The sequence below is a fragment of the Capricornis sumatraensis genome, chromosome 1, assembly GCF_032405125.1.
Source record: "Capricornis sumatraensis isolate serow.1 chromosome 1, serow.2, whole genome shotgun sequence".
NCBI classification, from domain to species: Eukaryota; Metazoa; Chordata; class Mammalia; order Artiodactyla; family Bovidae; genus Capricornis; species Capricornis sumatraensis.
In genome coordinates, this window is record NC_091069.1 from 201,128,040 (window position 1) to 201,141,726 (window position 13,687).

Here is a 13,687-nt window from a genome sequence, read left to right on the forward strand (position 1 = left end):
TGAGAGCACTTTTATCAAGAGAGGGAAAGGACTGGGCTTCCTCAAACTGCAGAATAGGCAATATGGTTATTTCTGTTTGCTAACAAAGGTTTGTTTAGTAGTATCTTCATATGTAGGAAAAATTGGTCTGAGCCTCACTTTCATTATAAAAGGATGACGAGGTTTCTAGGGGAGTAGCTAACATGCACATACACCTCAAGTATAGCAAACAAAGCCATCAAAAGATGAAGAGGAGACGACCAACAGACTGGGAGAAAACATCCGCAAATGATGTGATCGAAAATGCAATGCTGTATTGTATATTTGAAAGTTGCCTGGAGTGTAGATCTCAAAAGTTCTATATGTGTGGTATGGATGTTAACTAGACTTATTGCAGTGATCATTTTGCAGTATTTCAATAATTTCAACAAATATCGAATTGTCATGTTATATACCTAAAACAATTACCGTATCAATTATACCTCTATTAAAAAATAAAATGAACCAGATATTGCAGGTATGGAAACTTATGCTTAAAAAAGTTTACACATTTCCAGGAGAGGAGCTGGAAACCTAAGTTTGTCTGATGGGACCACAGGCTGTTTATCCACTAGGGTCTGCCATGTCAAGAATGGGGACTCAAGTCTAACACTCCTGCTCACCACACTGCCTAACTTTATGAAAGTATTGCAAGAGGCCCTAGAAACAAATCTGTTCCAATATTCTTTATTTATGAGCAGAAATACATCCAGAGAGGTAAAATGACTTTTCTAAAATGACCAAGAGAGTTCGTGTTAGAAAGGCCATGTGTTAGAAATGATATCTAGTGTCTTCAAACAGAACCTAGGCAAAGGGCCATTCATAGCCTGGATTTTCCAAGGTTCATGAAAAGAAAGAGAAATGTAGCAATCAAATTTTTCCCTTGGAACCAAAACATGGGGATTGAGGGGAAAGAACTCCTTTTTAAAAATTTGTATATATAATATTCCAAGTTGGTGATGGACAGGGAGGCCTGGCGTGCTGCGATTCATGAGGTCGCAAAGAGTCGGACACGACTGAGCAACTGAACTGAACTCAAGTATGTCTAAATGCATTAAAGGTGAGGTGGTGTTTTATACCTCCTACCATTTTTCCAGGGGACCCCAACTGATGGTCCACAAGCCGAACCTAGATGTGCTTTGATTTCCTCTCCAGAGCTCTCCTGGCAACAACTATCCAGAGTTGAGAGGGAGGGACCCCTTTTTAGTTGATACATGCATGCTCAGTTCACCACAGCCCCTAGTGGTCCCCCATTTTTGTGTAACTCAACTTTTAATTATCTGTGTGACCTTGGCAAAATCTTTTCCTCTCCCTATAGGCCAGAATCTTCATCCTTTGAACTGGGATGGGGGTATTGGTTATACTGTATTTTGTTGGTCACCTACCTCCTCTCCCTAGAAGGTAAGCTCTAGGAGGGCAGGGATTGTAGTCTGTGTTCAGTGATGTCTACCACAGCACCCATGCCTGCACTGTCATGGGTGTTAAACAAACATTTAAGGAGAGAATAAATAATCCTAAAAAAAAGAGCTTAGGCAAAGGGGATAGAAAAACCTTATTTTTTTAAATTTGAGTATTGTTGCTTTTCAATGTTGTGTTCGTTTCTGCTGTACAGCAAAGTGGATCAGCTGTATGTATATATATATCCCTCTTTTTTGTATTTCCTTTTCATTTAGGTCACCACAGAGCATGGAGTAGAGTTCCCTGTGCTATGCAGTAGTTTCTTATTAGTTATCTAATTTATGTGAAAAGTGAAAGTGTTAGTTGCTCAGTCATGTCCGAGTCTTTGCCACCCTATGAATTGTAGCCTGCCAGACTCCTCTGTCCGTGGAATTTTCCAGGCAAGAATACTGGAGTGTGTTACCATTTCCTTCTCCAGGGGACCTTCCCCACCCAGGGATTGAAGCTGGATCTCCTGCACTGCAGGCAGATTCTCTACCATCTAAGTCACCAGGGTATCTAGTTTATACATAGTATCAATAGTATATATATGTCAACCCCAGTCTCTCAGTTCATCCCACTCCCCTTCCACGCTTGGCGTCCATACATTTGCTCTCTGTGCCTGTGTCTCTATTTCTTCTTTGCAAATAAGTTCAGCTGTACCATTTTTCTAGATTCCACATACGTGTGTTAATGTATGATACTTGCTTTTCTCTTTCTGACTTACTTCACTCTAGATGACCATCTCCAGGTCCATCCTCATCTCTGCAAATGGCACGATTTCATTCCCTTTTATGGCTGAGCAGTATTCCATTGTATATAAGCACCACCTCTCCTTTATCCAGAAATGGAAAAACTAAGGCAAAGTAGCCATTCTGTATCATGATGGTGATGGTTACACATGGTGTACAATTACCAAAAGTAATCAAACTGTTCACTTAGAGTTGATAAGTTTTTATATATGTAAATGATAACCTAAATAAAGAAGATGAAGCTGATATACATTCAAAATTAAAATTAATTTTGCCAACTTCCTGATGGTTTTTCCTGACCTTAGCAATTATCGCCTTGTACTGGGGGTTATACATGTCAGGGGTGTGCCGAATGGTTTATATTTCTTATCTCATTAATTCTTGGGTGTGAGTGTGAAAGAAAGTGAAAGTGAAAGTGAAGTCGTGTCCGACTCTTTGTGACCTCATGGACTGTAGCCTACCAGGTTCCACTGTCCATGGGATTTTTCCAGGCAAGAATACTGGAGTGGGTTACTTGTCTAAATCACTCAGGTGCCTTTCCTTCGTCTTTCTATCACTATCAATAAAATTTTACTTAGGACTAATTAGGGCTTAATTTTTAAGTCCATGAGCAGGCTGTGGCTTCACCTTCTTGCCTAGAAAGGTTACAGGATGTATTTATTAATTGCACCTAGGAAGCCAGTCATGAATAATTTATTTCATCCTCCCAACAGCTTTTGAGGAGGTTCTGTCATTCTCACTTCCCAGATGCTGAAGCTCGAATCAAGCCCTGGTGTGTCACCAGCCAGACTGACACATGGGAGGCAACAGGGCAAAGATGTGATCCCAAGCAGTGTGAGCCCAGTGTGGGTTGTTTGCTTAATCCCCACACCAGATGGCCTCTCAACCAGTGACACAGTCAGACTGCTGAGCTGGTGTGTGTGGGAACCAGGGTGTGACCCTTGCAGAGATGACAAAAGATGATTTTCCTGATGCAGTGGGTATCTCCAGACCAGGTGGCCTCAGAAAGTGGTCAGAGCTGTGGTCTGTTCCCTGCCATGCTATCCCAGTCTGTTGTGGCAGCTGGGGTGAGATGCAACATGGGAACCTAGGAATTGGCACCGTCACTGGGCAAAAGCCCATCTGCAGGACCCCAAAGCACCTGAGGATTGAGAAAGGGTCTGTTTGACATAAGCCTCAGCTATCCTTTTCAATACTGAAGAATTTTTTCAAGGTGTGTTTACCTCCTTGGTCCTGAACATTGCTGTAGAGTGGAGAGAACCTTCAGGAATTTCACTGGTACTCCTCGGGCCAATCCAGCATGCTGTTTCTCTCTCTCTTTTTTAAATTTTACTGTAGAGCATCCCACTCTTCCCTCCCAAAGAACAATTAGTCGATGACACTTTTAAACTCTTGAGTGTCAGGGCCTGATTGAAATGCGGGCCTATCCCTCTGCAAGAGACAAACACAAGCTCCCACATCTTAACTCCTTATGAAGGTAATTGGGACAAATTAAACCTGTAATGACTTTCTCAAGATAACTTGAGATTTCTGCACGCTTTGCAATTACCAGAAATAATACCATAGTAATTCTCTCTTCTGGAAATGCAAAATGCACAGCTGTGGAAGAAATTGCATGTAAATGATATTATCAGCACAGGAGGGCCACCATGTACAAGCATACAGAGACTCAAGTATACATTATTTGGCTTACTAGTTTAGACAGATCAGGAAACATTATCCCAGATCAAATAAGCTGAGTTTAATAGAGACATTCCTGGGTTCACAGAGTATATCAACTCTGGATCAAACTAAAACAATCTCATTTGGCACAGTGTAAAAAATTAGGACTGATGTTGAAGCTGAAACACCAATACTTTGGCCACCTGATATGAAGAGCTGACTCATTGGAAAAGACCCTGATGCTGGGAGGTTAAGGGCAGGAGGAGAAGGGGACGACAGAGGATGAGATGGTTGGATGGTATCACCGACTCAATGGACATAGGTGTGGGTGGACTCTGGGAGTTGGTGATGGACAGGGAGGCCTGGTGTGCTGCGGTTCATGGGGTTGCAAAGGGTCGAACAGGACTAAGCGACTGAACTGAACTGAACTGAAAAAATTAATAGAAGACAAAGAGGACAAACGACTGATTAGTCTGGAAACTACTGTTGCCAAACCAAACTTGGGTCTGCTTGCCCCATGATCAGTAAAAACACTCTACTGACTCTGGATTTGGGGTGAAGGAAAGTGCAGCGTTTATTGCAGGGCACTAAGCAAAGAATTCAGGGCAGCTTGTGCTTAAATCATGGATCAGGGATTTTGTAGAAACTAAATCTTGTGGCCAGCAATTTTTATTTTGGCTGACCAAAAGTTTTGTTATTTCACTAACACTTTGCAGATCACATCCATAATGTCTTTTCCAGCACCCTGAGTTTCATCTTCACTTTTTGTATCAGAATCAATCACTAAGGTTTTTTTTTGTCTTTTTGTTGGTCTAATATTCACATCACCTGAATCAGAAATATATTCTGAAGAACTGTCTCCTGAGAAATTAATATATATGTTGCTCAGACAATCAAAGAAAGTATCTGCATAAAATTCACCGAAAAATTCTTGACTCAAAATTTCTCAATGTCTCATTTTCAAAAATTCAATGGTAATAAACTTGCATTTATAATATGTAACACAAGGTTGGAACAAAAACCTAGTGGAATGAAACATGAATGATAACAATCATAAATTGCATAATGAACCCTTGATCATTTTTAAGCTGCACCAACTTCACTTAGTGATGTTCATTGTATCAGTCTCTAAAAATGTATTGATGTGTCTTTAGTCAATAATGTGTTTTAGAAGCCTGAACTTCCCTCCCCCCTGCCCACACACACACAAGGCTTTCAGGGAAAAGTTTTTAAAGCCAGTTCGAGGGAGGGAGGGAGGGTTGTGGGGTGTCTGGTCAGCTCGTGGACATTCTTCCAGTTGGTTGGTGGTGAGGTAATTGGGAGTCAACATTATCAACCTAGTTACGACTCGTCTTGGGTTTACATAGTTGTGGGCAGCATACAGTTAACTTCTTCTACCTGGTGGAGGTTTCAGTATCTGCAAAACAGCTCAAAAGATATGGCTCAGAATATTATCTACAACCCTTGAAAAGAAATGGAAGGTCCTTGACTTTGTTTAATGGCTAAAGTATTACTAATTTATCTTGGTTCACTGTTTTCCTTTCTGCATTTTCTCACTTTGTTAATCTTTGACCAAAGTTCTACAGACAAAGGGCAGGTAAAGGACATATGGGGGGAGTGGTCTGTTCCAGGAAGGCCCCCAAAGGGTCCTGCTCTGTTACCCTATGGCTTATTTTTTCCCTGAAGGGAAGATACGTACCTTTTAGCTACCGTGTATGCTTTTCTTTTGTGGCATTTAATTAAAACATTAAGTCAGTATTTAACTGAGCACTAACTATGCACTCAGATACAAGCCAGTCAACTGCAAACTAAAGAGACAAAAACATGTGTCTTCATAGAACTTAAATTCTAGTTGGTAAAGACAAGCAATTAATGGGTAAAATAAATAGAATGCCAGAAAATGTAAAGTGCTGTGAGGAAAAATAAAGCATCGGAGCAAGCTTGGGGCCAGGACAGGAAACAGCAGATTGCAGTTACACATGGGATGGCAAAGAAAGGGCTTGATGAAGAGAATCATTTGTGATAAAGATTAATATTGGCAGAGACCTAAATATCTATCTATAGGAGACTGGTTAAATATTTTCTAATATTAAAAAATATTTTTTAATATTATTTTTGAAATATCTGGCTTATTTTTGGCTGTGCTGGATCTTTATTGGTGCACACAGGCTTTGGCAGCTTCTCTCTAGTTGTGGTGCATGAGCTTCTCTTTGCAGTGGCTTCTTTTATTTTGGAGCAGGGACTCTAGGGTGTTCAGGCTTCAGTAGTTGTGGTATCTGGGCTCAGTAGTTTCCCAGGCACTAGAGCACAGGCTCAATAGTTGTGGTGCCCGGGCTTAGTCGCTCCTTGGCATGTGAAAAATTCCTGGATCAGGGATCAAACCCATTCTCCTGCATTGGCAAGCAGATTCTTTCCCACGGAGCTACCAGGGAAGCCCAGTTAAATATTTTTTAATGCATCTATATAGTAGAGTATTGTATAGCAAAAAAAAAAAAAAAATCCTACAAATACAGAATGAATTCCCAAGATATATGAAGTGATAAAAACAAGGTTCAGAATGATGTATAGAGTATGCTACCATTCTATCATATACATTATATATATATATTTATTTATAAGTGCATGAAATCCTAGTGGAAAGATACATAAAAACTGTTAACAATGGTTGTCTTCAGGGTGGAGAACAGGACAATTCATGGCCAGGTAGGGTGAAATACTTTGTATCCCATTACTGTGTATAAGGGCTACTAGATGGTTGTCCTTCAAGATGGTTGTTCTCTTGTTCTCTGTTCATCCATTGCTCTACCAGACCCTGCTTCCTTCATATGACGATTCACTCCTTTTAGTGAAGTCTCTCAGTCATGTCCGTCTCTTTGTGACCCCATAGACTGTAGCCTTCCAGGCTCCTCTGTCCATGGGATTTTCCAGGCAATAGTACTAGAGCGGGTTGCCATTTCCGTCTCCAGGGGATATTCCCAACCCAAGGCTCAAACCTGGGTCTCCTGAATTGTAGACAGACACCTTACCCTCTGAGCCACCAGGGAAGTCCTCACTCCTCTTAATATAGGGCTTAATCCCTGGTAGCTGATGAGCCCATCTGATATCAAACTCCTATAAATCATAGCCTCATCCTCCCCCTAAATAGCAGAAACTATTGTCACCACCTGCCTGTTGCCAGCTGCACAAAGTGGGGATGTCGCTATAGAGTTTTTGCCTCAGACATGTAAGATCCTCCTTCCAATAAACTGTCGATGTCTCTGTCCTGTCTCTGGGCTGTTTCTTCGATCGCAAGACTTTCAGGCCTGCAGCTCAGCAACTGATGAGTCAGCCAGAAGGCCAAAGAAACTCTTGTGAGTGCAGAGATGCAGGGAAACAAAGCCAGGAACAGAGAGTTGGAGGAATGATTGTGCAGAGGCTGTCAACTAGCATGTAGGGCCCTGTGGCAGTTGTCTTCCATCATAATGACAATATCCTGTAAACCCCAGAGTCTCTTTCCACTTTAAAAGTAGCAACCCCACACTCGTGGCTCATCTGACTTGCACAGGCATGTCTGGGGAATGCAAACAGAAGACAAGGACCTGGATCATCTTCAAGATACCAACATAGCCCCCTCAATGCACCAACCCTAAACAACTAGGAAGGTTGTTTAGGCTTTAGGGATGGTAATTTAGGGACAAACTTGTGAATTGGACATGGCCTGTTACCCAGAAAGGCTTGGTTGGGGCCTATGGCAACAGCAAAATAATGAGTGCCCTTGGGCTTCCGGTCCCAGTTGTGGAAGGGGGCAGAGCAATGAGTCAGTGTGATGGAGCAGCAGGCATGCATGTCTACAGGGTGTCACAGCAGGGGCACGACATTACAAAAGGCCTACCTGAGTCGTGGAGAGATGCAAAATCCTCAGTTCAGGGTCCAGAAGAGCTGTGTGTGACGCACGGGACCCCCAAGGACATGAGTATTGACCAAGGAACCCGCATTACTGGCCTTGAAGTTCAGGAAAGGGCTGCTGGAAATGACCAACCCTAGTGCTGCTAGGCCAACCCAGAGGATGAGTGGGGTCACATCAGCAACAAGTGAGACGAGAACCCCACTCTCAACATGTGGACACACCCCAGGAGCAATGGTCCCAGTGCCCACGCACTGGTGGGGCAGCACTGTCTCAGGATAGTGCTTGTATGTTGGTTAATGGTCATAATTTTCCCTGTCTTGTGCCTGGTAAGCATACTTAGTCTGGGTGGAGGCAATCTGTTTGCAGACTGGGCACAGTGGTGGCCTCACTGGGAAACGAGCCTGCTTGCTGGGTCTATAGCAGGATGCCATTTTCGTCCTCCTCTGGGCTTTCATGAAAACTTGAACCCAAACCCAAAGGCTACTTGAAGGTCACACAATTCGAGTTCAAGGCACACTGCCATTAGGACTACCCATTAGGACAAAGCTTGCTTTTGTCCAGGCCACAGGATCTAACCCCAGGAGAACACATTATAAGCCAGCCCTGGGACTGGCATGTGAGTCCCTGGTGGTTTGGGTTTGCCAACTCGTGGGGAATAGGATAGAAAGGGATTTATAGATCTCACCTGTCTGTTAACTGCTCCACCAAAGACCAATAAGGTAATTAATCCAGGCCCCAGCTGGAGGAAGGCACCATCATGTTAACCCTGAGGGTCTCTCTAGGACTCAGTACAGGCTCTGGGGACTGCAGGTGAATAGATGGGATGGTATTGCCCCCCAGGACAGAAACCTCAGGCAGGGGCGGCACTATCTCAGGATAGTGCTTGTATGTTGGTTAATGGTCATAATTTTCCCTGTCTTGTGCCTGGTAAGCATACTTAGTCTGGGTGGAGGCAATCTGTTTGCAGACTGGGCACAATGGTGGCCTCGCTGGGAAACGAGCCTGCTTGCTGGGTCTATAGCAGGATGCCATTGTCGTCCTCCTCTGGACTTTCATGAAAACTTGAGCCTGTAACCAGCTGGCTCGAATGTTTGCCCACCTCTTAGACTCTTGATACTCTTTAGCTGCTGTTGTCTGTATTGTGTTTGTGGTGTCTGGTTGCAGTGCCCCTGTACATACCTGAGCCCAGGGATATCACAGAAGAGGGGTGGACCAAGATTGTAAGGGTCGTGCAAGGGTGCAGGGGTGGAGTGTACTGTCAAACCATTCAGGATGGCTGTTCTCTTGCTCTCTGTTCGTCCCCTACTTGACCAGGCCCTGCTTCAATCACATGACTATCCAATCCTCCTAATTACAGGGCTTCATCAGTAACTGCCTGCAACCTTGCCCCCACCCCATCTCCTGGTTTCCTTGGTAACTGATGAGCCCACCTAAAATCAATTTCCGCCCTGTCCCTCCCACCCATACATGGTAGCCTCCCTCTCCCCCAAGGAGCAAAGACTGCTGCCATGTCCTGCCTGCCATGGTGAGATGTCACTCCAGGACATTTTGCTTCAAACATGTAAGATCTCCTGTCCACCAAACTATTGATGTCCCCTTCACTGTATCCAGCCTCTTTCTTTGGTCTGGAGGCTGGGCAACCACAAGCTTTCAGGCTGGTGGGGTGTGGCCCAATAACTACCTAATCAAAATAAATAAAACGTAAAGTAAGAACATGAAGAATGTTTATACAATTAGAAAATGATGGAAAGACACATACTTATAAAACCTGGTGACCTGGATAGACTCTAGCCTAAACAGTGAATGAATGGAATAGTTCACAGAAACATAGACTTGCTGCTGGTGCCCGTGTTGACAATGACCTTTTCAAAACAAGCCCCAGATTTTGTTTTAATTAATGGATTGAAGTTATTATGATTGTAACGCTTACAACTTTTTTCACTTTTCTAATCCAGTGGAAGCTATATTCACTTCCTAAGGCTGCCACAATGAAGTAGCGCAAACAGAACTGTGTTGTCTTGCAGTTCTGGGAGTTAGAAATCCAAAACCAGAGACAGAGAGCCCTGTGCCCCTGAAAACTGTAGTGGACCTGCCTTGCTTCCCCCTAGCTTCTAGTCGTTTAGGATTAGTAGACTTGCAACTGTTTTTTCTCCTCTTTATGAGTTTCAGTTTCAGTTTGACTTGCCGCTTTTCACGAAGTAAAACTTAAAAATTTGCTCCACCCCCGCAGTCCTAATCTGCTGCTTGACTGTAGTGGACCTGCCTCCTTCCCCCTAGCTTCTAGTCGTTTAAGATTAGTAGATTTGCAACTGTTTTTTCTCCTCTTTACAACTTCCAGTTTCAGTTTGACTTGCTGCTTTTCACTAAGTAAAATTTACAAATCTGCTCCACCCCACCGCAGTCCTAACCTGCAGCTTGACTCACTCTGCAGGAGTCCCATCCTACAGTGATCATGACCCTGATGCAGGCTCCGGGCTCCAGACTTGGACAGTTCTGCGTGCTGATCCTCATCTTCACAGTGCTACTGCAGGTTTTTGGTATGGGCGTGTTCTACATGTATCTCAGCAAGAAGCTGAAGCAGGTCAGTACAATGCAAACGCTCCCTGACAGACTGCCTCTGTTGGCTCCTCTGTGAAGACTTTACAGAGGAAGAGAAGCCTCTCTTTCTCTGTCCTGCCCGGGGACCCTAACTGCTAATGCCTATCATTACTGAGAACTTTGCAAAAGTGAATTGAAAGGATTATGTGCACAAAGTATAGTTACAGAATTGGCTCTACCAGATTCTAGCAGATGCAGGAAATGAAACTGCTGAGGTAGTTTTGTATTTAACAGTATGTTATAATATTAACTGCTGCCATTCCTTGAGTTCTTTCTGCTTAACGTTTTAGAGTTCTTGGCTCGAATTCTCGGGCAAGAGAGGAGCTGCCTCAGAGGAGGACTGTGTCTGCTTTTGCTTTCTGTGACACCTCTAAAAACTAGCACAGAGCTCCCACACTTGTTGAGTGAGTAACCAACCTTCACAAATGTGGTTCTACTGGGACATAGGGTACAGTCAAAGCTTAACCCAAAGACGAGCTCTAAGTCACCTGTAATAATGCTGTGGTGTGTTCCAAATGTTGCTAGTTCCAGTGGATTTTGAAAGCAAAATTACTGAAAATAAGCCAACTTCAGCTTTTGGCTTTCTATATAGTCCCTGGTACCTCAGCTGGTAAAGAATCCACCTGCAATGCAGAAGACCCTGGTTCGATTCCTGGGTCAGGAAGATCCTCTGGAGAAGGGACAGGCTATCATCTCCAATATTTGTGGGCTTCCCTGGTGGCTCAGATGGTAAACCATCTGCCTGCAATGTGGGAGACCTGGGTTCAATCCCTGGGTTGGGAAGATCCCCTGGAGGAGGACATGGCAACCTACTCCAGTATTCTTGCCTGGAGAATCTCCATGGGCAGAGAAGCCTGGCAAGTTACAGTCCATGGGGTCACAGACAGTCGAACATGACTGAGTGACTAAACACAGCACACACATACACATATATATTTAATGTATTTTTTATTGGCATGTAGTTGATTTACAATGTCAGTTTCTGCTGTATAGCAAAGTGAGTCCGTTATACATAGCCACTCTTTTTTCAGATTCTTTTCCCATATAAGTGACTACAGAGTATTGAATAAAGTTCCCTGTGCTATACAATAGATTCTTATTTTTCATCTATTTTATATATACTATATATTTTTACACATTTTTGTTGTTGTTCAGTCGCTCAGTCATGTCCGACTCTTTGCCCCATGGACTGCAGCATGCCAGGCCTCCCTGTCCCTTACCATCTCCTGGAGTTTGCCCAAACTCATGTTCATTGCATTGGTGATGCCATCCAGACATCTCATCCTCTGTTGCCCTCTTCTCCTTCTGCCTTCAATCTTTCCCAGCATCAGGGTCTTTTCCAATGAGTCGGCTCTTCACATCAGATGACCAAAGTATTGGAGCTTCAGTTTCAGTCTTTCCAATTGTGTATGTCAGTCCCAATGTCCCAGTTTATCCCTCCCCTAGGTAACCATAAGTTTGTTTTCTGTATCTGTGACTCAACTTCTATTTTTAAAATAGGTTTATTTCTACCATTTCTTTACATCCCATATATAAGTGATATCATGTGATATTTGCTTTTCTCTATCTGGTTTAACTTCACTCAATATAACAATCTCTAGGTTTATTGCTACAAATGGCATTATTTTGTTCTTTTTCGTGGTTGAGTGATATTCCACTGTATATATGTACCACATCTTTCTCCATTCCTCTGTTGATGGACATTATGTTGCTTCCATGTCCTGACTATTGTAGATAGTGCTGCAGTGAACACTGGGGTGCATATATCCTTTGGAACTATGATTTTCTCTGGATATGTGTCCAGGAGTGAGAATGCTAGATTATATGCTAGCTCTATTTTTAGTTTTTTTAAGGAATCGCCATACTGCCCTCCATAATGGCTGCACTAATTTACATTCCCACTAACAGTGTAGGATTTTCTGTGTACATTTTGGCTATTTGTGTATTATATAGTTGAGAACTTTGAGCTGAAAGAAATTTGAGATACCTCCATTTTATAGATGAGGCTTGAGACTGCCAGAGAAATGACTTCTCTGAGCTCAGGCAGAAATTGGGAAGCAGAACTGGACCCAGGTCTTCTGCTCAGCTCATAGGTAATACTCCTCCTATCACAGCAGGGAGTCAGTAGGGTTAGCCTATCTCCTCCTTATGCTCAACACTGCACCCTGATGCATGGTGGCAAGGCAACATCAAATCTGTCAACTGGCTAGGAAATGCAAGGCTAACGGTCTTAGGCAAATATAAATTGTGCCAAAACAGTGTTTATCTGTTAAGGAAATAAATGTCATTTGTATATCCTGTGGAGTATAAACTTGGCTCTCACTTGGCTGGGAATTACATTTGGAAATTAAGCAAATAAATGAGTCTACAATTAATTATGAAAATGATCACTACTGTTAGATGACCAGTAAAGTCGAGTTTGTTATAGGGCAATTTCAAAAAGTTTGTATTTGTAAGGAAAAAAATCAACATAACTCTAATCATGGTTTTTAGTTCTATGTCTGCACAAGAGACTGGAATACTACTGCTATGTTCTCCAATTTGGAGCCAGTATGTCCTAAGTTTTATTTACTTCGCAGTATAAATAGTGAATTTGTGTCTCCATACACAAAAAGTTCCCTCAATTTGCTCATATTAAAAGTTGGCCTCCTTTTAAGACTGAACCAACTGGTTCTTTACTGATCTAAGTCACAATTATCTGTGTATGTGGTCAACTTTTTTTTTTAATTCTAAAAAACAGAAGCTTCAAAGCTTAACATCTTCCCACCTGCACACATTCTTTCTGATTACATGTTTATATACTTGCAATGGCAGCTCAACTGGTAAAGAATCCGCCTGCAATGCAGGAGACCCCAGTTTGACCCCTGGGTCAGAAAGATCCCCTGGAGAAGGGATAGGCTACCCACTCCAGTATTCTTGGGCTTCCCTGGTGGCTCAGACAGTAAAGAATCTGCCTGCAATGTGGGAGACCTGGGTTCAATCCCCGGGTTGGGAAGATCTCCTGCAGGAGGGCATGGCAACCTACTCCAGTATGCTTGCCTGGAGAATCCCCACAGACAGAGGAGCCTGGCAGGCTATGGCCCAAGGGATCACAAAGAGTCAGGCACGACTAAACAACTAACACAGAAATGTTTATATGTTTGTACACTTCTGTATACATGCACAGAAGAATTTATTAAGAGTATCAAAAACAGGAGAATTGAGATATTGAGTAAATACTATGTTTCAGAAACTTTCAAAATATTGTTTTATTTCATCCTCATAACAATTCTATAAAGTAAATATAATTATCCCATTTTATAGATGAGCAAACTAAGGCTCAGGGAAGTTAGAT

The 13,687-nt window shown here is 42.8% G+C and overlaps 1 protein-coding gene across 1 annotated transcript in view; it reads left to right on the plus strand.

Moving 5' to 3' along the window:
- TNFSF10 (TNF superfamily member 10) overlaps window positions 1-13,687 on the plus strand; it is a 95,666-nt gene that overhangs the window by 66,895 nt on the left and 15,084 nt on the right. Inside the window, exon 3 of the mRNA XM_068983134.1 lies at window positions 10,187-10,336. Coding sequence (XP_068839235.1) covers window positions 10,208-10,336 — 129 coding nt within the window. The 5' untranslated portion in view covers window positions 10,187-10,207. The remainder of the gene's footprint in view (window positions 1-10,186; window positions 10,337-13,687) is intronic.